This window comes from Sarcophilus harrisii, chromosome 1 (assembly GCF_902635505.1).
Source record: "Sarcophilus harrisii chromosome 1, mSarHar1.11, whole genome shotgun sequence".
In the NCBI taxonomy this organism is placed as follows: Eukaryota; Metazoa; Chordata; class Mammalia; order Dasyuromorphia; family Dasyuridae; genus Sarcophilus; species Sarcophilus harrisii.
In genome coordinates this window covers 575,057,077-575,080,773 of record NC_045426.1, presented here as the reverse complement: position 1 = coordinate 575,080,773, position 23,697 = coordinate 575,057,077, and the positions used below count along the sequence as shown (strand labels likewise).

Below are 23,697 nucleotides of genomic sequence, written 5' to 3'. Positions count from 1 at the left end.
TGGATATTCTAATAAAAAAGCCCTGAGCAAATAACATCTTTAACCTAATGAGAGAGAGAAGCACCACATCTTAGAAAGGGAACAAATTCCATAGATCAGATCATGATCATGACATTCTAAAGCATGGAAGTTAGCACACTGATCAATTTAAATCTTTATATTCAACACTCATTATGAAGAGAGAAATAGAAAGGGTTTCCTTTTTTAAAAGTTAATTTAAGATGGTAGAACAGTAGGACCCCAATTTCTATTTATTCTGACTGATGAAGACACTTGAGAATGCAGTGGGAAATATGACTCTGGTAGGAATACAGTGCAAAATTGCTACATGTATTATTATTTTTTTTAATTAAAAGGATACTTCTGCTTGTCCACACAAAATTATTTCAAACTTAGGAAGGCACCTCAATTTTCTCTCCCCATGTTTCATACCCCAGAAGGTCAAGATAATCATGGCAACCACTAAATTCCTTCCCCTATGTTTCATACCACAAAAGGTCAAGATAACCATGGCAAGTCATAGTTAATCACCTGTAGAGTCTTGTCAATCTAGCAGTATTTAATTCCTCAAATTCTGAGTCCAACAGAGGTAGTTGTGCTTATTTGACTTACTGAAAAAAAAAGAGCCAAAGAACCTCCCGTCTACATTGTCCCATCCTCACTCAACCTGTCAGGTTGCCTCCTGAACACACAGAGAAATTTGAAGAATTACTTCTATTTTTCCAATGCTATCTTTTGTAAAGGGTCACAGTCAGTGGGGAAACTCTGGGTGAGATATAAGATCCTTCAGCCCAGAGGGAACCTTCTGACAATATCTGGTTTGGCTCCGCATCTCCCCCTAACGGCTCTCAGCCTTCCTGAGAAGTCAGGGGGCCATGACAACCTGTGTTGAGATTGAGGCAGAGTGATACCAAGTGGCAAACTACCTACAATAGCAAGTTGTTTATGTGGTCCTATGTGCAAAGTGTTGTTTTTGTTACATTATAAAAAGGGGAAAGCCCTTGAAATAAACGGACTCCATTTTTCCACCATCCTGGGAGTCCTGCCTCATCACTTTTCCACTAGGAAGATATATCTTAATCACTTCAGCGTGGGGGCTTTAGAAAGCAATGGTACATTTTGTCACTCTAACTTGAGGGCTCTAGAAAGCAGGACTCAATATATTTTAATCACTCCCAACTTGGGGGCTCTAGAAAGCAAGACACAACAATCTTTCAAAAAGCATACTCTGCTTCAACCAAATATATGTTTGAAAGATGTTTTAGGTTTCCTTAGCCCACAGAAGACTCAGGACTCTTAAATTTTCTATCTGTTCAGTTGCATAGAACAATCCAACGTTGGAATACTATTATATTTAAATTGACTGTGTAGTGACTAAAAGAGATTTGTTCCTAACATTTCATATATATGTGTATGTTTACATATACATGTGTATAGGTGCATGTGTAAATGGATGTTAATGTATACTTTATGCATTTTAAGTGAGCTAGCTACAAACATCTATCATCCAAAACAAAACTTATGATTTAAAACCCAATGTGAATTGGGATTCAGAATTTGTTCATTTAGTAGTTTAAATAAAGCCCTTAGGCATCTTATTACTCTGGGTACTTTAAATTTATCTGACCTTAACTAAGATTTATATAACAACATATGCTAGACACTGTGCTAAGCAATCAACAAACAGTAGCTTATTTGATCCTCTCAACAGGTGCTGATATTCCTATTTTACAGATTAAGAAACTGAGGCAAACAGAATTTAAGTGACTTTCCCAGCATCACACAGACATATAATTGTTTGAAATCAGTTTTAATTCATGTCTTCTTGATGCCAGGCCTAGCAACATATCCACTGCTGCCCACCTCCCAACCCAAAAGCTATTTTATATGATTCCTTTGGTAAGGGGGACCTATGCATACAAGCAATTCCATCTTTGTTATGTTTTCTATAGGGGGATTGAAGAATTCCAAAGCAGATATGTCACCCATGACAACAGTAAACTTATATTCCATACCAGTGGTTCTCCATCTGTGAAAATCATTAAGCTTTGGCAAAGAGTCTGAATGACTATAATATGCCCATCAACATATTAAATAAAGCTATTTTCTGAAGAATTAATACTTTAATGTTTTCTTAAAAAATTAATGCGATTAATTAACTTTAAATTTTCTTTTCTTTTTTTTTTTTTAGCTAAGGCAATTGAGGTTAAGCCACTTGCCCAGTTAACTTTAAATTTTCAAAGTGGTATACAGGTGGTATTGTTTTTGTTTTAAGTAATAGCTTTTCATTTTCAAAATACAAAGATAGTTTTCGATATTCACCCTTGCAAAGCCTTGCATTCCAAGTTTTTCTCCTCCCTTCCTTTCCCCCCTCTCCTAAACAGCAAGCAATCAAATATGTGTTAAACATGTGCAATTATTTTACACATATTATATTCATTCAGACTCTTTGCCATAACTTAATGATAAATGTGAAAGTATGAAGAGTGAATTAATAGCTTTTTTGTTATCATATATTTTCTCCATAAGGAGAGATAACAGTATAAAGGCCTCAGGATCAGGAAGAACTTCTTTCTTCTTGCCTCACTTCTGATATATGATAAGTGACCCTGGGCAAATCACAAACTCTTTAAAAGATAGTTGGGTGGGGGCAGCTAGGTGGTACAATGGATAGAGCACCAGCCCTGAACTCAGGAGGATCTAAGCTCAAATCTGGCCTCATTCTTAATATTTCCTTGCTGTGTGATCCTGGGCAGGTCACTTAACCCCAATTGCCTCAGCATTAAAAAAAAAAAAAAAAAGATAGTTGGGTGTCACAGTAGATAGAATTATGGGCTTGAAGTTTGGAATGTTCAAGTTCAAACGCAGACTCAGACACTTACTAGCTGATTATCATGGTTTCAGACAGCATATAGCACACAAGGCTGCCAGTGTACTCAACTAATACTTAATTGTTTGTAATTGGATAATCTATTAGGTAGTTTTTAGTTGTGATTAAATCACTGCTATGAAGAAGCAATATGCTTCTTAGATATAAGAACCACAATTTCAATCCAGCACCAACACAGGTTACAGGACATACTGAACTGGGACATAATGTGTATGTCTATTTCCTAAGAAGATATTCCCTTTTTCTTCCTTTCTAATCTACCTTGAGCTCTTTTAAAACAACCATATAAATGAAACCAGAATTATATGATTAGCTAGCTGAAATTAGTAAGCAACATCTGATTATAACATAAAAATGATAGCTAAATAATTAGATACATTTATCTTACAATATCTTCTCAATCTTAGCTCAAGGCAAGGGCATAGTGGACAGCAATTTCCAGTAAAGGTAATCTACCATAAGGGAAGGAATGTAGTATATGTAGTCTGGTTAAGCTCTCTGATGTCAGAATTGTCATTGCTTGTCAAAATCCTACACTAAGGCTCAGCAACTTTCCAGTAATACTGCTATGACTATAGAGGAATGAGAACAGTTTAATTTGGCTTTAACTATGTGACTCTGAAGAAGTTATTTAACTGTTTGCCTCAGTTGCCTCCTCTGTAAATTGAGCTAGAGAGGGAAATGGCAAACTAATTCAGTACCTTTTCCAAGAAAACCCCAAATGAAGTTACAGTGAATCCAACATCACTGAACAACAACAAAGATTTTACTAATATTTACTAAGATTTAAGAAGAAGTTCAAATTCAGGTCATCATCATTCAAGGTCCAGATTTTTAGTCACTATGCCATCGTCCTTTCTTAGAGATTACCTAGCACAAATTTCTCATCTTATAGCTAAACAAACTGAAGATCAAAACAAGGAAGGGAGTTACTTGGCCAACATAAGTACTAAATGCCCTAACTAGGATTTTAGGCCATTTTTCCTATTCCAACTCTACTACTCTCCTATCACATAAACAAATCTCCAGCACTATTAAAAACAAAGCTTTTTAATTTCTAAAGATCTAAAATATATTCACTTTAGGGTCTAAATAATCATCTACTTGTAATGGGTGGGAAATCTAGAATGTTTGTAATTTAAGATATTAGAATAATTTCCAATTATTTTGTTTCACCAGGATTTATTTATAATTGAAAATTTCCATTTCCTAACATACAGTCATTTTCAATTTTCCATTACTGTCATCAGAACCACAAAAAGCATGGTGAATTACTAAAGTCTCTCATCACAGGTAAATTACAAGAAAACAAAAAAAGGGAGAGGAAGAGATCATCAAATCTGGAGAAGGAAGAAATTTATGGCCCCAAAAGAACTAGAGAACATTATAAAATGCAAAATGGATAATTTTGATGTCATTCAATCTAAGTTTTTACATGAACAAAACCAATACAGTCAAGAATAGATGGGAAGCAGAAACTGTGAAACTATTTTTATAGCCAGTGTTTCTGAAATAGGCCTCATTTCTAAAATATATTAGAGAACTGAGTCAAATTTATAAGAATACAATTCATTTCCCAAATGATATAAAATCAAAAAATATGAACAATTTTCAGATGAAAAAATTAAAGCCATTTATAGTCATAGGGAAAAAATGTTCTAAATCACGATTGGAGAAATGCAAATTAAAAACAACTTTGAGGTACCATCCCACACCTATCATACTGGCTAAGATGTCAGGAAAAGCTAATGATAAATGTTGGAGGGGATGGGGGAAAATTGGGACCTTAATGAATAATGGTGAACTGATCCAGTCATTCTGGAGAACAATATGAAATTATGTCCACTAAGCTACAAAACTGTGCATACCTTTTAGTCCAGTAGTGTCACAACTAGGTCTGAACCCAAAGAGATCATAAAAAAGGGAAAATAACCCATATGTGCAAAATGTTTGTAGCAACCCTTTTTATAGTGGCAAGGAGCAAAAAAACTGAGTGGATGCCCATTAAAGAATGGCTAAATAAGTTATGGTATATGAATGTAATAAAATAATATTATTGTTCTATAAGGAATGATAAGCAGGCTGATTTCAGAAAAGCTTGGAAAGGTTTACATGAATGCAGAGTGAAATCAGCAGAACTAGAAGAACACTGTACAGAATAACAGCAAGACTGTGTGATGATCAACTACAACAGACTTAGCTCTTCTTAGCAATTCAATGATCTAAGACAATTCTGACAGACTTGAGATGGAAAATGCCATCACATCCAGAGAAAGAACTCTCAAGACTGAATGAGGATTGAAGCTTACTATTTTTATTCCCCCCCACCTTTGTGGTTTTCCTCTTTGATTTTTCTTCCATAACATGACAAATGTAGAAATTCTTAATGACTTTACATGTATGATCTCTGTCAGAATGCTTACTATTCTTGGGGAGAAAGGAGGGAAAGAAAGAAGGAAGAAAAAAATTGGAACTCAACATTTTACAAAAGTGAATATTGAAAACTATTTTTACATGTAATTGGAAAAATTAAAGTACTATTAAGTGGGGAGAAGAAAATGAAAAGAGAAAAAAATGACTTTAAGCAAGAAGTTATTTTGATTATTTTAAGTACTTAAACTATAAACGACATAAGAAGGGTGTTACTGCATCCAGAGAAAGAACTGATAAATACATATATAAAACAATTTTATACACACACACACATTTGTATCTAATAGTAGCTATCTCTCGGACAAAGTGGAAGAAGAAGGGAGGAAAGAAAAAAAAGAGCAGTACAAATATATATAAAACAATTTTCTAAATATATACCTATTTGTATTTAATAGTAGACATTTCTAGGACAAAGTGGAAGAAGGAGGGAAGGAAGGATAAAGTGGAAGAAAAAGAAATTTACATGATAATTTTGTTACATATATGAAAAGAATATCAAGTTGTACAGTTTTATGTACAATCATCTTTTTTATTGCTACTATGTTATGGAAATACTTGTTTCACTCCATAAATTAAAAAAATATATATTAAATTTTTATTCTTAAAAAAAAAAATGGATACAAATAGCCAATCTTTGGAGATGCATCGTGTGCAGACTGGTTATGTATGTGTCCTTTCTCCTCAATCAATTGTAAACTCCCTGATGGCAGAAAATGTCATTAAAAAAAAATTCTGGACACCTAGAGCCTAGTACAATGCCTTTCTCAGATAAGATACTATTATATATTTAAATAAGTTCTATAATTCTCTAAGTGAAAAGGCTTAGGTTTTACATCTAGATTTATCTTTGAGTTTCAATAGACTTTGGGAGAATGACCAACTGTTACATTACACTTCAAGAAGTATTAAAGTAACTAATAGTTTTTTCACTCACCTGCTGAACTTCAGCTGCAGTGCTCCTGAAGAGTTCAATATATCTTTTACCCAGCAAGTCTTTGTGTTTCCTCAGTGCATTCTGTGCATATTCCTCACAAGCAAATAGGACAAAAGCATCCCCAGTTGGCCTACCATCAGGATATGTGACAAATAGAATGCCTTCCTTCCCCCCTGTGATAGGGCAATGCTGTCCAAAGAAAGCCAATACTTCTTCTGCTGTGGCAGTGAAAGGAAGTCCTCGCATGCGCACAATGACCTGATTCTCTTTGGACAAGAACTGGGCTACTTCATTGGAAGTACCTAAAGAACCAATGCACAGAGAGGGAAAAAGAAAAAAAAAGAAGAAATTCACAAAACTGATGAAAAATTTCAAACACCTAAAACCCAAACTTATTTCCAAATTTTTTTGCTGGATCTTCTTCAGACAATATCCTATAATTTTAATTTTCTGCTTCCTCTTTTAAAAAACCCTCTTTCATTCTTTCTCCCAGGATTTCTGTATTTACCATCAGTAAAAACCCACCAATTCAGGAATATGGTCTTCAGGAAAACCTGCTAGAATCAGTCACTTTCTAGTTGACTCACCTCTTTCAGAGAAACACCTGCTAGAAACAACTCTTCTAACTGTCCAGCCTTGACATTCAAGTCAATTCATATATGAAAGATTTGCAAAGGCCTTCAAAAGTCATTTACTACAATCCCCTCATTTTAAAGAGAGAATGATTCAAGACCTAAGGATCTGAGGTCACTTTCCCAAAAACAGATCCTTCTAGAATAACATATCATACCAGGAAATGTCAGTAAGGATTAAAAGTATTAAAATGATAATAAGTTATCTTCTTTGCCCTATACTTAAAGAATGAAGTTTATAGACTCTGGGGGCCTATAGATACATAAATTAAGATCATAGTCCCATATCTTATGAATATTGAAAAACATAAATCCTAGTCCCAACCTATCCTCTCGTGGGAAATTATGGAAATACTTTTCTTTTATAATACATCAAATTATTATAGGGGAACCCAACTCTAGCCCATAGCAAGCTGTCTGAATGCATCTATGATTAAAGTACTTAAGGATATTCCTTTGAAACCCAACAGTTGTAAGACATCTCCCCAAGGGATCTAAAACATAGCAGAAATATATATCTCAGAGTCTTTGCCCTCATAATCTATACCAATTCAATCCTGCAAGTATATTAAATTCAATTCTCCAAATTTCTTAGTACTCTAAAAAATAAAAGCAATAAATCTTGGAAGAATGGATAAGACTCAGCATTTTGCAGCTATCACAGTGCTTTTAAAGCTAGATTACCAACAAGAGAATAGGGTGATACTGTTTCTATACCTTTTAGCATATGTTTCTTGCTCATTAATGAAATAATGGAAAGAATATGTTTCATTTCATCCATCACTGTTCTATCTCTCCTTCAGTGACTTTAGATCATTTAAATTAAGGGTTGATACTAAGTAGATTAGAACAATTACAGACTGTTGTGTGATCTCTCATTTTTTCATTTGGTTTCTCAGTCCCTTTTCAACTTTAGATTTATGATCTGAGGATCATTTTTTAGCTCTAAGGTTTTCTTTTAACCCTTATAAGTGAAGACTTGTAGGTAAACTTCTAATTCTATTTGATCAGAAGGCTGTACTTTATTTCTTTGTCCCCAAAATCATAAGACTAAAGAATTGGCAACTTCTCTTTCTGTAGGCTGAGAATCACTTTTTGATTCAAAATGAACAAAATAAAACAACAAAAAAAAAAGATTAGGTGAATTTTGTAGTAATAATTACACCACCTACTTTAGAGGTACCAGATGGCACAGTAGATTGAACACTGAACCTGGAGTCAGCAAAATCTGAATTCAAATCTAGCCTCTACCTGTCTCTGTTTCCTCAAATGCAAAGTAGGCATAATGATAGTTAGTATCTACCTTGCAGAGTTATTGTGAAGATAAATTTAAGTAATATTTGTAAATACTTAGTACATACCTGATACATAATAAGCACTTAATAAATGCTCATTTCATTCCATTCATCCTTACTTTCCATAGTGCTTCAAGATGTGCACTTCACGTCATTTCATTTGATCCTCATAAGTACTTGTTTATAGTCCTTAGTACCATTGATTTCTTTCCTTTTTTTCAAATTCTCTATCTTGTTTAGTAGAAGATAAAACTTCATATACCATCTATGTGCCAAGTATTATGCTTTTTTTTTTTATTTCATTTGATTCTCACAATAACCCAGTGAGGAAGATGCTAATATCATCAGTTTACAATCAAGAAACTGTGGAAAACAAATGTCAAATGAATATCTAAGGCTAAATTTGAACTCGGGTCTTGATTCTAGGCCTAGCACTCAACACTGTGTCACCAGCAGCTTCTTGTTTAGAAAAGGTAATATGAATACAACAAAACAATTAAATGTGGGGAAGGTGGGAGAACTGTTCATAGCATTTGTGAGTCTTAGTTCTTAAAGAAGAACTACATTTTCAAAAAAAATAGCATTCCCTATTCTTCATGAAATCTAAAATCACATCAAGAGGGAGAAAAAAATCAGCAATTTAAGACAAACACTAAGTTTTTGGAATTTCAGCTATTTGGAATGTCTTTGTTATCACTATAACAAGATCATAAAACAGTGACTTACCACCAGCAATTTTAAGGAAATCTTCACCTGTTGCTTTGTAAACCTAAAACGAAGATAAAGGAATTATAGTCAATTTTTTTGGATGCACCATCATATAGTCACTCAGCTACTATGTAGGATGGCTCTGGAGGGACTTCACTGCTGAGGCATACCTCAATGTACCTATTCCCCATGTGATGTTTGTGTCTCTGCAGTGCAAGATCTCTGTGCTCTTCACTCACAAACCTGACCAATGCTTCTCCATTCCTTCGACCCTGGGCATTCAGACAAAGTGCAGCACCTCCTCTGCAAGGATTAAAAAAAAAAACCAATTATTAGAAGGCAGCCTGCAAAAGTTAAAGAAAGAATTAAATGGGAGAATGAAAAAAAAAAAAAAGGTGATCTGAGATTCATTACAAGTTGAATCAAGAACAATTACAGAAAACTTACTTGGCAATGTTAAGGCCTTTGAAAAATCTTGCAATATCTTGGTCTGATGATTGCCATGGCAAGCCTCTGGCCCTGACTATGGTGTTATCATCCACCAGTTCCATCTTGCTACTGTGGAACAAAGAAGGATATTTAGACACTTCCAAAATATATCAGTGCCTTGCACCTTCCCCATCATCTTCTCTGGATACTTTAATATAAACAGAAAAAATTCAGAAACTCCCCTTCAGCAAATTTCTGGTATTTGTGCTTCAATGTATTAGTTATTTTTGGTTCAGATTTCAGGAGATAATAACATTACATGACATACCCAATAAAAGATGCAGGGTTCAATGTTCTCTTAGCCTCTGTGGATCACAAGAGCTGTCTGCACATTTCTAAAATAGCAAGTTCCCTCATTCCAACTGTCTTTGAGTGAAATTTTCTTCCTGGCATTATACCGTCCCCTCAAGGGGCTTACATTAAACTGGCAGGATCTGCCATGCAAAGATAATTTAAATGATTTTCTACCAGTATTAGGCTAGGGTACTTTCAGAAGTAGATTATCAGATTTCAAATATATTTTCTAGTCATTGTCAGCATATAGGACAGTTTTTAAATGTAGTCCTACTTTGAATCCCTGAGAACTCCAGATCCAAAACCAGGGCTTGTCACATGTGGCAAAGACTCTCTTACTCTCTGAATCAACCTTTTAGGGTTGTTGCCCACTTCTCACCTTTGTGGGGTCTTGTCCCAGGATCATATGCAGCTTAGAGCTACTTTCTGTGGATAGGACTTTTTCAATTCTTTTCCCATCCCCTTACATATAAACCCTATCCAAATGATTCCAAACTCCAAGCTACTAATGTACAAATTCTCTTCCCTATTCTCCATCATATCCTTACCACAGAGGACTCAACATTTACCCACTTCCTTCACTGTGGTTTTCTGGAATGCTTGCTAAATAACAAAGCAACTTCCCTTCATCGTCAATTTGTTTCCTTTTCATTATGTCCATCTTTAAGATGGCAGCTCCCCATAATGTTTCTTTCTCCAACCACCTTTTCCTGCACAGGTTACAGATTTTATCAAATCTCTTCACTTGAATTGGGGGAATCTGATTATTCTCTCTAATGCCAACTGCAACCACTTTTTAATTAAAGTAACCTCTCTTCTTTTGAGATTCATATTATCAAAATTTATCACACTATCCAAAACTGAGGCAGACACACCTAAATGTTTCTCCTCCCAAGTATAAAGGGAATATGGAACTCCTTGTTTTCCTATAATGAATCACCAGGAAATTGTTCATTATATTTTAATAATTTTGCATGTTTTATTCCTCACACACTTATACCTCTCCCAAGTCCTAAGACATTGTCCCCCAAAAAATTACCACTTAATGATTTTAGGAACAAAATAAAAAGAAAATTCCAAAAGTTTCTAATCACTCAAATACCTTTAAAAAACCTCATGCATTTTGTTCTTCTTTGGTTCATTTCTGATTTAATAATCAGTGCTTTGAATACACTTAGATAGGAAATACCACTTCACTTTCAGTTTAATGACTATTTATTAAGCATAATGCTGTTTTAGGCACTTGGCAAACAAAGATAAAAATGAACAGTCCCTCCTATTCCTAAAGAACTCACACCCACTGGTAGGATTTCACATATACTGAGATAAATAATATTAAATATTTTTAAAGTAATATAAAGTTATTTCAGCAAGGAAAAATATAGTAACTAGAGGGATAGGTACACTAGGGAAAGCTTCAGATAGGAGATGAAACTTAGTGGTGATGGTAGAGAAGATATGGATTCTATAAGGAAGAGGTGAGAAGTCCAGACACAGGGGGAAGAAAGGAAGTCACGCAAAACCCCAGAGGAAGAAGATGGCATGATGTGAAAGAGGAATAGCCAACAGGCTATTTGACTTATGAAGATTGAATAAAGAGGGAAAATATTAAATAAGACTAGAAAAGAGATGTAGCGGGTTTTAATCCCAAGCAGAGATGTTATAACTTTTAAGTTATCTCCTTTATGAAATAGTAACAACTAAAGAAGCACTAAATAATGCTGACTGTGAGTCCTTAAGGTTTCAGATCTTGCTCTCATTAATATCCAGTTTTAGTACTTAATGATTTTCTATCACTTACTTTTCATTCAGGAATGAGTGACCAGGGAAAGTTCATACTTTAAAGTTCAAGTTTAAAAGTTCAAGAATAATCTCAACAATTTCACCAAGAAATTTAGAAGAGATCAGACCTCAGAGATAGTATACATCCTCGGCAGAGATGAATCTTGATTATAATACCAAAGTCATCCAACTCCATGTTCATATCTTCAATGACTGAGAAACTGCAAAAATTACCATGGTAGTTTATTGCCTTTCTGGATACCTTGAAGCTGGACTCTGCATCCCTCTATACTGCTATGATAGTTCTATCCACTGCCATACCAAGGAAGTTAGAAATGATCTTTCACTTGCTCGCCTGCCTCTTTTTCCAGGGCCAATCACTTGCCAAATCATGCCAATTTTACTTTTACAATCTCTTTCATATCTTTCCCTATTTCTCCCCTCCTACTCCATTTCACCACCTTATTAATTCTTAGTCTGACTATTCTATAACTTTCTAACTGATTTCCAAGCCTCTGATTTCTCCCTCTTCCTAATTATCAAATTCATCTTCCTTATGAGTCTTCCTTATCATTTGTCTATTCAAAAACTCTGAGTGATTACTTTTCTTTCAACAGACATTTAAGGTCTTCTACAAACAAGCTCCAACTTATCAGTTCTTATTTCACAGCACTCCTTCAAGTGCACTGTAAGTTCCAATTGAATAGGACTAATTGTTCTCTGACCTCATCCTTCACCCTTGTTACCTCTATGAATTTGAGCATAACATTATTACAGCCTGGAATTCACTGTCACAACATACTCTCTACTGATTAGGTTCCACTTCTTCTGATCTTCTCACCAATTCAATCATTTGTTAATCACAATATGCCAAGCACTCTGATAAGTGCTAAGGATACAAACAAAAATAAAAACAAAAACAATCCCAGTCTTCAAAGTATCTCTATTCTAATCATTACAAGTATTTTCACTTCGAAAATATTCTGATTGTATATTATATTATATATTCTTATAATTTGTATTGCTTTACCTACTTATAACACATTTAAACCCTATATTATATTTATGTACAAGACAATTAGCTGCCAAAGTGGATAGAATGCCAGGTCTGAACTCAGTAACTTAGCTTCTTGAGAGCAAATATGGCCTCAGATGCTTACTAGCTGTGTGACCCTGAGCAAGTCACTTAACCCTGAATGCCTCAGTTTCCTCATCTACAAAATGAGCCCAAGAAGGAAATGGCACACCCCTCCAATATCTCTGCCAACCCCCTCCCGCCCCCCATTTAAAAACTGAACAACAACAAAAATATTTATGTTCATCTATATTATATTCTAGCCATTCTCCAACTCCCCCTGCCAAATTCCTATGAAACCATAAGGTACTCGAAAAACTGCTATCTTTCAACTTTGTTATCACCAGTTCTTCATGTTTTACATGATTTTAATTTATTTTTATAAATATAAATTATATTTATATATAACAAATAAATAATTTAATGAATTTAATAAATTCTTGTTTAATTAAAATTTAATACATCTTCTACATACGAACTTTCCAAATATTTGAAGTTATGCATTATATTTCCCCTTAAGTCTTCTCTCTTACAGGATCATTATTCCCAGTATCCTCCCCTCCAACCCCCACAAATGACTTATGGTGCACACCTTGGATATCTTCCCCCGATGGTCTCCAGTTGTTCATACATTTTCTATTAAAGTTAGTTTCAGAACTGAATAAAATATTGGAGATAGAGTCTACCAGCATGAACCACAAGAGGATTCCTACTCTACCTTATCAGTACTATTCTTTCTCATGGCTAAATACCAAAACCTAAACAGAACTTAGGCAGACTGCTTATGTAAGTCACAGTTTCTTATACATAACTACCTATCCTCCAGCATTGATATAAGGAAAGTAATATGTAAACTGGGAAAGTGTTAGGAGAAAAAATGAGCACTTATCAATGAGATTACATATATGTAAAATGATTTGTAGACCTTCAAGCACTGGTTACATATAAATCAACAGTATAATTTTAATACCACCATCATGTCACGGAAGGCAAAAGTCATTAGACATTTCAAAGAACCTATCATTTTTTATAAGAATATAAAACATTCTCTCGTTTTGCCGTTTACAAGTACCTCAAAACAAGACATCAGTGGGTATAGCAAAGTAACTTCAGGCCTTCAATATTCATAGTGTAGAGCAGGAACAAATACAATGCAAATCCAAATCAAAAACAATCTTCTCCATGAAATGGTTGTTACCTGATGCTCTACCAAAAAGGACTCCCAAATAGTTTCTTTTATACCACATAGTAATAGCAAATGCTGTCATATAATATTGGCTATGTGCATGTCTTCTTCTCCTGCTAGATGATAAGCTTCATGAGGACAGGTACTATTATTTAGATTCTGAATCTTTTTTAGCACCTAATGGAGTATCCACGTACTCTAAACATCAGCAGGCAGTTAAGAAATACTAACTGAATTCAATTGTCACTGCAAAGTCTTGAGGAATATGTGGTGTAGGAACAATATGTTTATTGGTAGGGAGGAAGGGAAAAAGGAAGAGAGAAAGGCAAGGAAGAAGGAAAAAAGGAAAGAAGGGAGAGAGTAAGGAAGGGAGAAAGGAAGAAAAAAAGAAAAGAAGGAGGGATGGAGGGAGGAAGAAGGAAGGGAAGGAGAGAAGAAAAGATTCAAGACAAAAGGCTGAGAACAGCATTACTTGGTGACTTACCAAGTTCCACTTTCAAATTTGTAATTCACTCTCTCTGGATCTGAAAACCTGTGATCTACAAAAGAAGTAAACACACATCATGATTTTTAACTAGAACAAGTGAGACAAGGGGCACAAGCTGAAAAAAAAGGTGGAGAAGGGGGAACTAGGAAGAGTCATTTTCTGGACATCCATCGTTTCCAAAGTTGTGCTTACTGTATGGTTCTGAAATCATTGTCAGAATAACATTCCCCATATCTTCAACTTCAGAGGCTCCATATCGGGATATTGAAACACCCTTCTCAAGATGTAAACCTGTGAATTAGCGTTAAGGTAATACTCTTTCTTTTCTTTTTTTAAATTTTAAGGTAAAATTCCTTAGTTCCTTAATCACTAAGTTAGTTTTGTATTTAGTTTCTAACTATAGAATATAAAGCAAGAGGCTAGGTAGAAAGTACTGGAGGCCAAACAGCTCCCTCTGGAAAGCCTAGTTTGGCTAGTTTCATTAGGTGATTGTTGTTTGTGGTTGAGTTGTTTTAGTCATGTCTGACTCTTAGTAACCTCATTTGGGGTTTTCTTGGCAAAAATACTGGACTAGTTTGCCATTTCCTTCTTCAGCTCATTTTACAGATGAGGAAACTGAGGCAAACATGGTCAAGTGATTTGCCCAGGGTCACATAGCCAATGCCCAATGCCAGATTTGAAATATTCACTAAGACACCTAGCTGACCCTTTTCCCATATAAATGTAAACCGAGAGCTTCGCCTTTATTCTCTGTCTTTCAACATTCTTCCTGGGTATAAAGGAAGACATCAATTAGCTAACTACACTATAAAGAATAACAAAATTCTTTTTTTTTTTTTTTTTAACAGCATTGAGTTTAAGCATTCCAAATCCAAGTATTTATTATATCTGGGTCCTCAGAGCTTCAAGAGTAAGACCTCCAATGCTCAGAGAGAATCCTCCAAGAGGGATTTAGAATTAATCTATTCATGAGCTTCCTAGAAGATAAGGCACATATTAGTTGCAGCCAGCATCTATAAAGTTACACAGATCTGAGGTTTTAAAAGTACTTGCAAAGCAAGAATAAAGAAAAGACTATTTCACTTTAAATCAGGGGTCCTCAAACTTTTTGAATAGGGGGCCAGTTCACTAGCACTCGGGCTGTTGGAGGGCTGGACTATAGTAAAAACAAAAACTTTGTTTTGTGGGCCTTTAAATAAAGAAACTTCATAGCCCTTGGAGGCTGTAGTTTGAGGACCCCTGCTTTAAATAGTATAAGTTAAATACTGGGTCAGTATTACTTAAGGTGGAGATAAAACCAAAACTAAAAATCACATTCAAATAAATGAATGCTTTCTCTTCAAAACAGCCTTAGGAGACAATACACTTCATTCCTATTAGGCTGCATCTAAATGTCTTCAAGAATTTTGTAGAACTTCTTCCAGAATCTAGGGCATATTTTTTTCTCTCCCTATCTCTTTTACCCTTCCCTTTCACCTCCTCATTTGAACACAGATCCTCTGAATGCTAAGGCTAATGTTCTATCCCCTGTGCCATCTAGGTGAAAGGTGTATTCTTTTAAATACTCAACACCGTTCAATCGTTTAAGCGGATTTTTTAAAAAATAGCTTGTAATTGTGTTTTGTTGTTCAGTCACACCAAATCTTTGCAACCCCACAGATTTTAGCATTCCTGGCTCTTCTATCCTTCAATATATCTCTAAGTCTGTCCAAATTCATGTTTGTTGGTTCCACAAAACTATCTATCCAACTCATTTCTGTGGTTTCCTTTTCCTTTTGTCTTTAGTCTTACCAAACATCAAGGTTTTACACTCCATGAGTCCCATCTTTTCATTAAATGGCCAAAGTACTAGAAAGAACTGGTAAATAAGATAGTCAACTATTACTTTTGGTTGTCCAATCCTCTCCCTAGTTCCCTCCCCTGCAACAATAACGAGATTTGTTTTCATGTGGCTGATAAACTGGATCTGAAAACAATTCAAAGCTCTGAGAGAGGTCAAATATAGAACCACAGCCACATATAGTCCGCAGCGTGCCGGAACCAAATTAAAATGCAACTGGGAACCAATTAACAAAATAAACAAAAATAAATAATGTTAATATGTGGTATTCTTAAGTCAATATCCAGCCCATAAGGATCCCTATGTATGTAGCTAGAGATCCTCATTTTTCTTTGAGTTTTACACTACTGATTTCAGAGTTCTAAAACTGCTTTGCAATGGCAATAACATTATTATAGTAAAATTTATATCTCTATATTTATTTACACATATATTTTATTTTTAATAAAGTTGAGGGTTTAAATACCTCCAGAGCTTGTCTTTTAGAGGTCCATACTCATTTGGATGTTTTGAAGATATTTGTTATAAAATCAGTCTCAATACATGACCAACTTACACAAGTATAATTAACAATAACAAGATGGCATTATATAGTACTGGTTGCAAAATGCTTTACATATATTATGTCACATGATTCTCAAAACAAGCTTTGCGAGGTAGATGCTATTACATCAGTTTTACAGATGATAATAAAGACATAGCAGTTAAGTTGTCCCAATATGCATTCTTTAAAGGTTAGTGGTATGATATGGACCGAAGTCTTGTTTGACAGATCATATTCATAACTCTTTATTTAAAAGTACTTTTTTTTTCATAAACAATCTGTTAAATAGGTAGAACAACTATTATCTCCATTTTGCTCAAAAATAAACTACATTTCTGTAGAAGGAAATGGCAGTATCTTTGCCAAGAAAACCCCAAATAGAGTCAATAAAAAATAAGTCACAACTAGAACAAGAGAACAATCAACAACAAATTACTTTTCAGAAAAATTAATGGACTTACTTAAGGCAACATAAATATTAATTTGGAGCTCAAATTGCTTCTCAGAATACTTGAATATATGTTAGTCACAGTTATATCACAATTTTAGGACTTGTGTGTATACCCCAAAGTCCTGTCCTGGTCTCATTTACTTATTTCTCTATATTTTCTTATTTGATGCCTTTATCAGTTTTCATGGGTCTAATTATTTTATTTATGCATATGACTTCCAGAACTATATATAGAGCCCAAGTCTCTCTCCTGAATTCCAATCTTGTATCACTAACTACTTAATGGAAATTTCAAACTGTACATACATTAAAAACATCTCAAGTTCAACATGTTCAAAAACAGAACCCAACAGCTTTTCTTCAAAACTCAGCCTTCTGCCAAACTTCCCTATTTTTGTCCAAGCTACCTTGATCTTTTCAGTCTCCCAAATTCACAATCTTAAAATTATCTTCAAACCTTTCTCTTCCATAACTTTCATATTTCATCAGTTGCAAAGCCTTGTGTTTTTGCTTTGTAATAGTTCTTATAGTTATGCTTTTCTCCCAACTCATAGACATTATCATATTCTACCTAGATTATTGCAAATAGCCGAATTACTCTCCTGATACTAGTTTTTTTTTTCCCAAATTCTCCCCCAAAAAGCTGTCAAAGTGATTTACCTGAAGTACAGAGCAATCCTTGCTCCCAAGTCACACTTCAGTGGCTCTTTGTTATCTCTAGAAACAAACACAAACTCCTTTGTTTGGTATTGGGATTCATTTGCCCCAACCTACCCTTCCAACTTTATTATACATACGCTCTTCACATACTCTATCATCTAGTCAAAATGGCCCTCATACAGCACTGAATCTGTGCCTTTGTACATACTGTCCCCAACACTGGAATGCACTGTCTCCTCACATCCTTAATTTCCATCAAAACCCTGCTCATGCTCCATCTTGTAGATCAAACCTTCCTCCAATGCCTCCCAAATGCAAAAGCTTCCTCATTCAAAAATTACTTTGTATTTCTACATACTTAGATAGTGTCTCCTCCAAAAGAATTGTCTTCATTTTGGTCAGGCACTGCTTTGTTTTGTCCTTGTATTTTTAGCCCCTGGACTATGGTAGTCACTTAATAAATGTTCAAGGATTTTCTTGACATTCCTTCATTTACAGTACTGATGTACTATCTGGAAAAAAGGTAGTAAAGAGTTCTACACCACTGAAGTGAATCTAGTATTAAAGTAATGCTAAGAAGTACTCTGGAAAACAATCACCCTTCTGAGCACAGTGGATTAATCTTTAATATATATTTTTCACATGCCAACTTGCTCAGAATTATTCCAATCATCCCATCCTTGTGAGATTCAGATTTTTCTTTATCATTAAAAAGAAATCTTATATTTTTCCAGGCACTGAGCAGATAGATGAATTTGGCTTTCAGTTCAGAAATGTGATCATCATCACTTCTTAAGTTAACATGTAACAACAACAACAAAATGTAGCTAAATGTAGGCCAAAAAGAATATAGCTTACTCAAGTCTAGTAAGGGGAAACATAATTTATTAAAATAGAGATGTGTTGGTCTCCCATAATTATAACAATGATCAATATAGAACTTTTTCTTTCATTGGACATTCATTAATCCTCTGGGAATTTGTCTTTTTTATCCCGTAATCCATTAGGGTTTATGAAACTTGAGAAAAGCAGTGTATTTATTTACATAATCATTTGTATACAAAGTCCTACTCCCTCATCTCATTCTGTTGTGGAGGTGACTGGTGAGATCAAGCATAGGCTCTTGCAACTTCTGATCAAACTCAAATCACTAACTGTGTGCCAGTCTATCCACAAAGAGTTTCTACTGTCTCAGGACCAAAGTTTAAATAAAGATTACCGAAGAATATTGAACCCTACTAGATGAGAACTTCTTCTGCCATGGTTATCAATAAACAGCACAAAATAAAAATAGTCTTCTACTTCTGCAAATCTTCTGTTTTTGAGTAGTGGACTCTAAGAATTATTTTTCAGATTTGGGACAGCTAGGTGATACAGTGGAGAGTGCCAGGCCTAGAGTCAGGAAGACTCATCTTCCTGTGTCCTTCTGGGTAAGTCACTTAACTATATTTGCCTCAGTTTCCTCATTTGTTAAATAAGCTGGAGAAGGAAATGGGAAACCACTCCAGTATCTTTCCTGAGAAAACTCCAAATGGGGTCATAAAGAATTGGACATACTGAAAATGACTCAACAACAGATTTAACTATGGATATCCAATATTCAATCTTTGTCCAGTGAGTTGATATACTTTTATATATACACACACACATATATATATATACTTAACTATATACTTATATATAATATATGTATAATATATATAATAACTATATACTTAACTAGATATACTTAGATATAGATAGATATACTTAACTAAAAGATGTACACCATATCTATGTTGACCTGTGCTCCCATGTTCTCTTTGGAGAAATGAATAAAAAAGTTGGCAGACTTGGTTTATCATACAAGAACCATTTCATGAGGCAGTTGGTCATTTTGACTTAAAAAGTCATAATGACGCTAAACAAAGGGATTACCATTAAGGTATATAAAGTTCTTAAATCACCATCTGCAGCAGAAAAAGAAGAAAAAATTCTCAGAATATGATAAGATAGCCTCCAAACCAAGTCCCGGACACATGGTGACTATAAAATAGAAAGATTTTAACTGAGGAGGAAGATGGAATATGTTTTAGAGGTTTAAGAAGCCTAAAAAACTAAAGGTTTATATATTTAGAAGTACAACACCTATACATCATAAATAATTTTAAAAGAGTAAGCAAGCACTACATATAGAAAGCATGCAAGGACTGTTAGTTCTATTGATTAAAACAAGAAACTACAAGGTGACATTTCAGAACTAGATGCCTGTATGCACTTATATCAACTGACTACAATAAATATTAAATTAAATAGCAAATAAAGACTGAAGATGAGTAGATAACATTGTGTGAATTATAATAGCTTTAACCCAACCTATTTTTAAAAATTACTGTCTCCCACACCACCCCCAATCCAAACAGGGAAGATTTTTTTAAATAAAGAATTTGACTTTATTACCATATGTTGGATAAATTTAATCAATGCAACAGAGTTGATACAACAATAGAAATAAAAGAAAAGAATAATCTCCTTGGTCAGAACATAGAAAAGACATGACCACCAGAATTAATACCAAATTTGAGTATAAGTTCAGTTTTTAAAAACTTGACATGAATGTAATAGATATAAATCATATTATCTTACACAGCAGTGATGAGCAAGCTATAGGTATATAAGTTTGCTCAGAAACTAGTATGAGTCTTGACTACACCAGATCATCCCAAGAATATTTATGGAGGAACTAGGAGAATGAATACATTGTGAGAATATGAGAGGGAATCAGTCTGCTGGCATTTCTTTATATACTGAGGGTTGTTCTAAATAAAACTCTTAAAGGTCTTAATTCCAAATCTATGGTCCTATAATCTAGTCTTATTAGTAATAGTAGAGTTATTACTTTTTAAATATATCCTCAGTATCAGATGATAAAATGAAAATTGTACATCATCCAAGCCAAAAGAAACAACTAGATCTACAAGAATATGTGATAAATCCATATCAAAAATTACAATTATAAAAGCATTCAGGAATTGATTTTCAAAAACTCAAGGGAGAAGAGAATAACAGAATCGAAAGGATAATTGACATAATTTTTGCTTTTTTGAAGGAACCATAATCTTATTCTTTCATTTACGTTAAAATGAGAATTGTCAACCTCTACATCAAAAGCATTACTGATGAAGATATAAGGTAATAAGACATAAAAATTTTTTTGTATAAATTAAACTAGATCTTCACAAACAAGTGACAGTGAAAGAAAGCTACAAAAAGGGTTGAAAGACAATATTTGATAAGTATCAAACATAATCAAAAGAGTAAAAAAGACTATTATCTTAACCGATGAAAAACAACTGATCATTTTGGAATGACCTGGAAATCAGGTCACTAACTGCTTAGGGTCAGTCACAATTAAAAAATAAAGATAATAAGATCCTGGGTCTGCTTTAAAAAAATTAAAACATGAGACAGTAAAATGAAATGCAGATTCTCAAAAATCAGTGCATGTTTAACATGTTAATAACAGAGGAGAACCAAGAATAAGACAATTAAACACACAGCAGAGTATTAACACTGAGAAAGACAAAAGGGAAAAATATCCTCATTCACTAAAGTGTGAAATGTGTGTTTTCTATCAAATTGCTTATCATCTCAGTGATGGAGAAGGTGAGACAAGAAATGAAAAAATTTGAAAGTCAAGTTTTTAAAACAAATGTTAAAAACTGTCTATATTTGTGAAAAATATTTTTTTTTTTTAAGAAAAAGAAAGTATCATGAAGAATGTCCTTCTGGACAGAGTTTTAACAAAAGGAGGATTCCCCACTGATGAGGTTCCTTAGAGTATCTCATTTGCTGATGACATAGTACTTATTCTAAACATGAAATCCATGACCACCGGAAAGATCAGTCTTGATATCAACATATGTTGCCCAACTTATGATGTACAGAAAAGCAACTTACTGAATTAGTCTAGTGGCTTATTAGGACAGAAACTCCAGATGCACAATAAGCAAAGTCCAAAATGGAAAAAAACAAAAACAAAAACAAAAACTAAACTGGCCTATTTCCTTTTTTAAAATAACTTCTCCCTCTGAAACCTCAAAAATTATCTCCATAATACTTCACCATGTGAATAGTGCTTATGACACATAGGCAACTTATTGCACTAGTACATCCACATATTAATTAGGATGTGCATCCCAGACAGATAACAAGCAGAACCTAAAAACTTAAACTTAAAGTGAAAATTGTGTCCTCCTTTCAATGAACTCCCTAAAAAAAAAAAAATTCTACACATATTCTCTCAATAATGCTTCTATCAAGCCATTTCATACAATTTCAGAAGCATCAAAAACTACAAGTATCTCAAAATACAATGGAAAGATTCATAGTGGGTATAAGCAAGCTGTAACGTTACCAATGAAGATATGTATGTAAAATTTGACAGAAGATATTAGTAAGTTAATGTGTAAGTAAAAAAGGAAATGGCCAGTCATATAATGAAAATGAGGTTTAACACATGATAAGCCATAATGTTACATCAGCACCCATGGAACAGTAAAGAGGAAAAAATTATGAAGTTGTTGTATATCTCTATGGCAGATTTATAGGACTTATATGGGAATTGTCCAAGATGTGAAAGGATAGGATGGTTCACTATACCAGAAAAGAAAATACTCAAATTTATGATATCATAGATCTAAAGTATATTCATTAGCATTTGCATATTAGTTGAAGATATCTTGGATATATGCTCTGGGAAAAATTATGTTTAAACTCAAATTTTAGTGCTATCCCTTTTTGGGTGACATTTCTCAATTTCTCTTCTCTGGTCTTTTTTATCTACCAATCACCTCTAACCCAAACTTATTAGAAAGGACATAATGACAGGAGGAAATTTAAAAAAGCAGAGAAATGTCTCATTACTGTAGCTATTAAAGATTCTTGGAACAATATTTAAAAAGTACTGCCCTAAAGTGATCAATCTCTAGATGTCATCCCAACATGTTCCTTTAACACTTTTTATATAATATTATAATAACCACAAAAATTTTAAAGAAACCCACTGGAAACTATAGTGGGAGGCAAAGTGGCAAAAAAATCATCAGCAGTTCTGCCACTCTGGTTTCCCTTTCAATATTGTAGCCAAACAAAAGAATGAATGGGATAAAGTAGAATTAAGTGCCCCAAAGAAAAGGGACACTAAGACCAAAAGTGACAGCTAATGAGAATTAGGCTTTTCTCTAAGAGTTAGTCTCAAATACATCTGTGAATCTAACAAAGCTATTGTTCCTTCCAAAGATACATATTACAATTTAGTTTTGCTTGCCTATCCTATACTATGTTTATCCATATCTTCCCTTAAGTCATCCACAAGACAAGGTGCCTATCAAACATTTTGGGGACCTTTCTTAATTTCTTCATTTCAAGTTCACCACTGAAGTATACAAGTTGTTTATCTATTATCTCTTCTGTTTGTTCAGCTCATTTTTTCCTTGTACATATTTTGATGACATACTTTTGTGTTATCAAAGAGCAATTTCTTATTTATAATGTGTACAATCCATTAATGCTCATCACATGCTTCTGCTTTCCTATTGCCCTAAGTGACCTATAATTTCATTTCTTCAGTCTATAGTATGCTATTTTCCAAGGCATTTATCTCTCAAAGAACAAAGGCATTAAAAAGATGGAAGAAAAATAAATCCAACTTATTCATAAAAAAAATATTTTAATCCTGCAAGAAAGAAAGGAAAAAGGAAAGGAAGAAGAGAAAGGGAAATAGGAGAGGGAGAGGAAGAGGAATGTAAGAGAGAAAAATCTTTGTTTCAGGAAAAAAAAAACAACTCAGGGCCAATAAAGATTGTACAATTTCCCAAAAAGCAACCTAGCCTTAATTTTGCTTAAATCTGGGTTCCACCAATGTCAATACAAAACATACTGATAAACAAATTCTAAAGGTTTTCTCAACAGCTGCATTTTGGTCTGGAAAATAGGTAGTCTTCATCCACTTGACTT

The 23,697-nt window shown here is 34.1% G+C and overlaps 1 protein-coding gene across 4 annotated transcripts in view; it reads right to left on the bottom strand.

The window, feature by feature from the left end:
* Positions 1-23,697, bottom strand: part of ESRP1 (epithelial splicing regulatory protein 1) — a 93,921-nt gene that overhangs the window by 51,737 nt on the left and 18,487 nt on the right. For all 4 annotated transcript variants that reach the window (XM_031946998.1, XM_031946995.1, XM_031946996.1 and 1 more), the window contains exons 5-10: positions 14,398-14,496; positions 14,203-14,257; positions 9,340-9,450; positions 9,063-9,195; positions 8,911-8,953; positions 6,258-6,559 (exon numbers count right to left, since the gene is read on the bottom strand). In XM_031946998.1, coding sequence (XP_031802858.1) covers positions 6,258-6,559; positions 8,911-8,953; positions 9,063-9,195; positions 9,340-9,450; positions 14,203-14,257; positions 14,398-14,496 — 743 coding nt within the window. The remainder of the gene's footprint in view (positions 1-6,257; positions 6,560-8,910; positions 8,954-9,062; positions 9,196-9,339; positions 9,451-14,202; positions 14,258-14,397; positions 14,497-23,697) is intronic.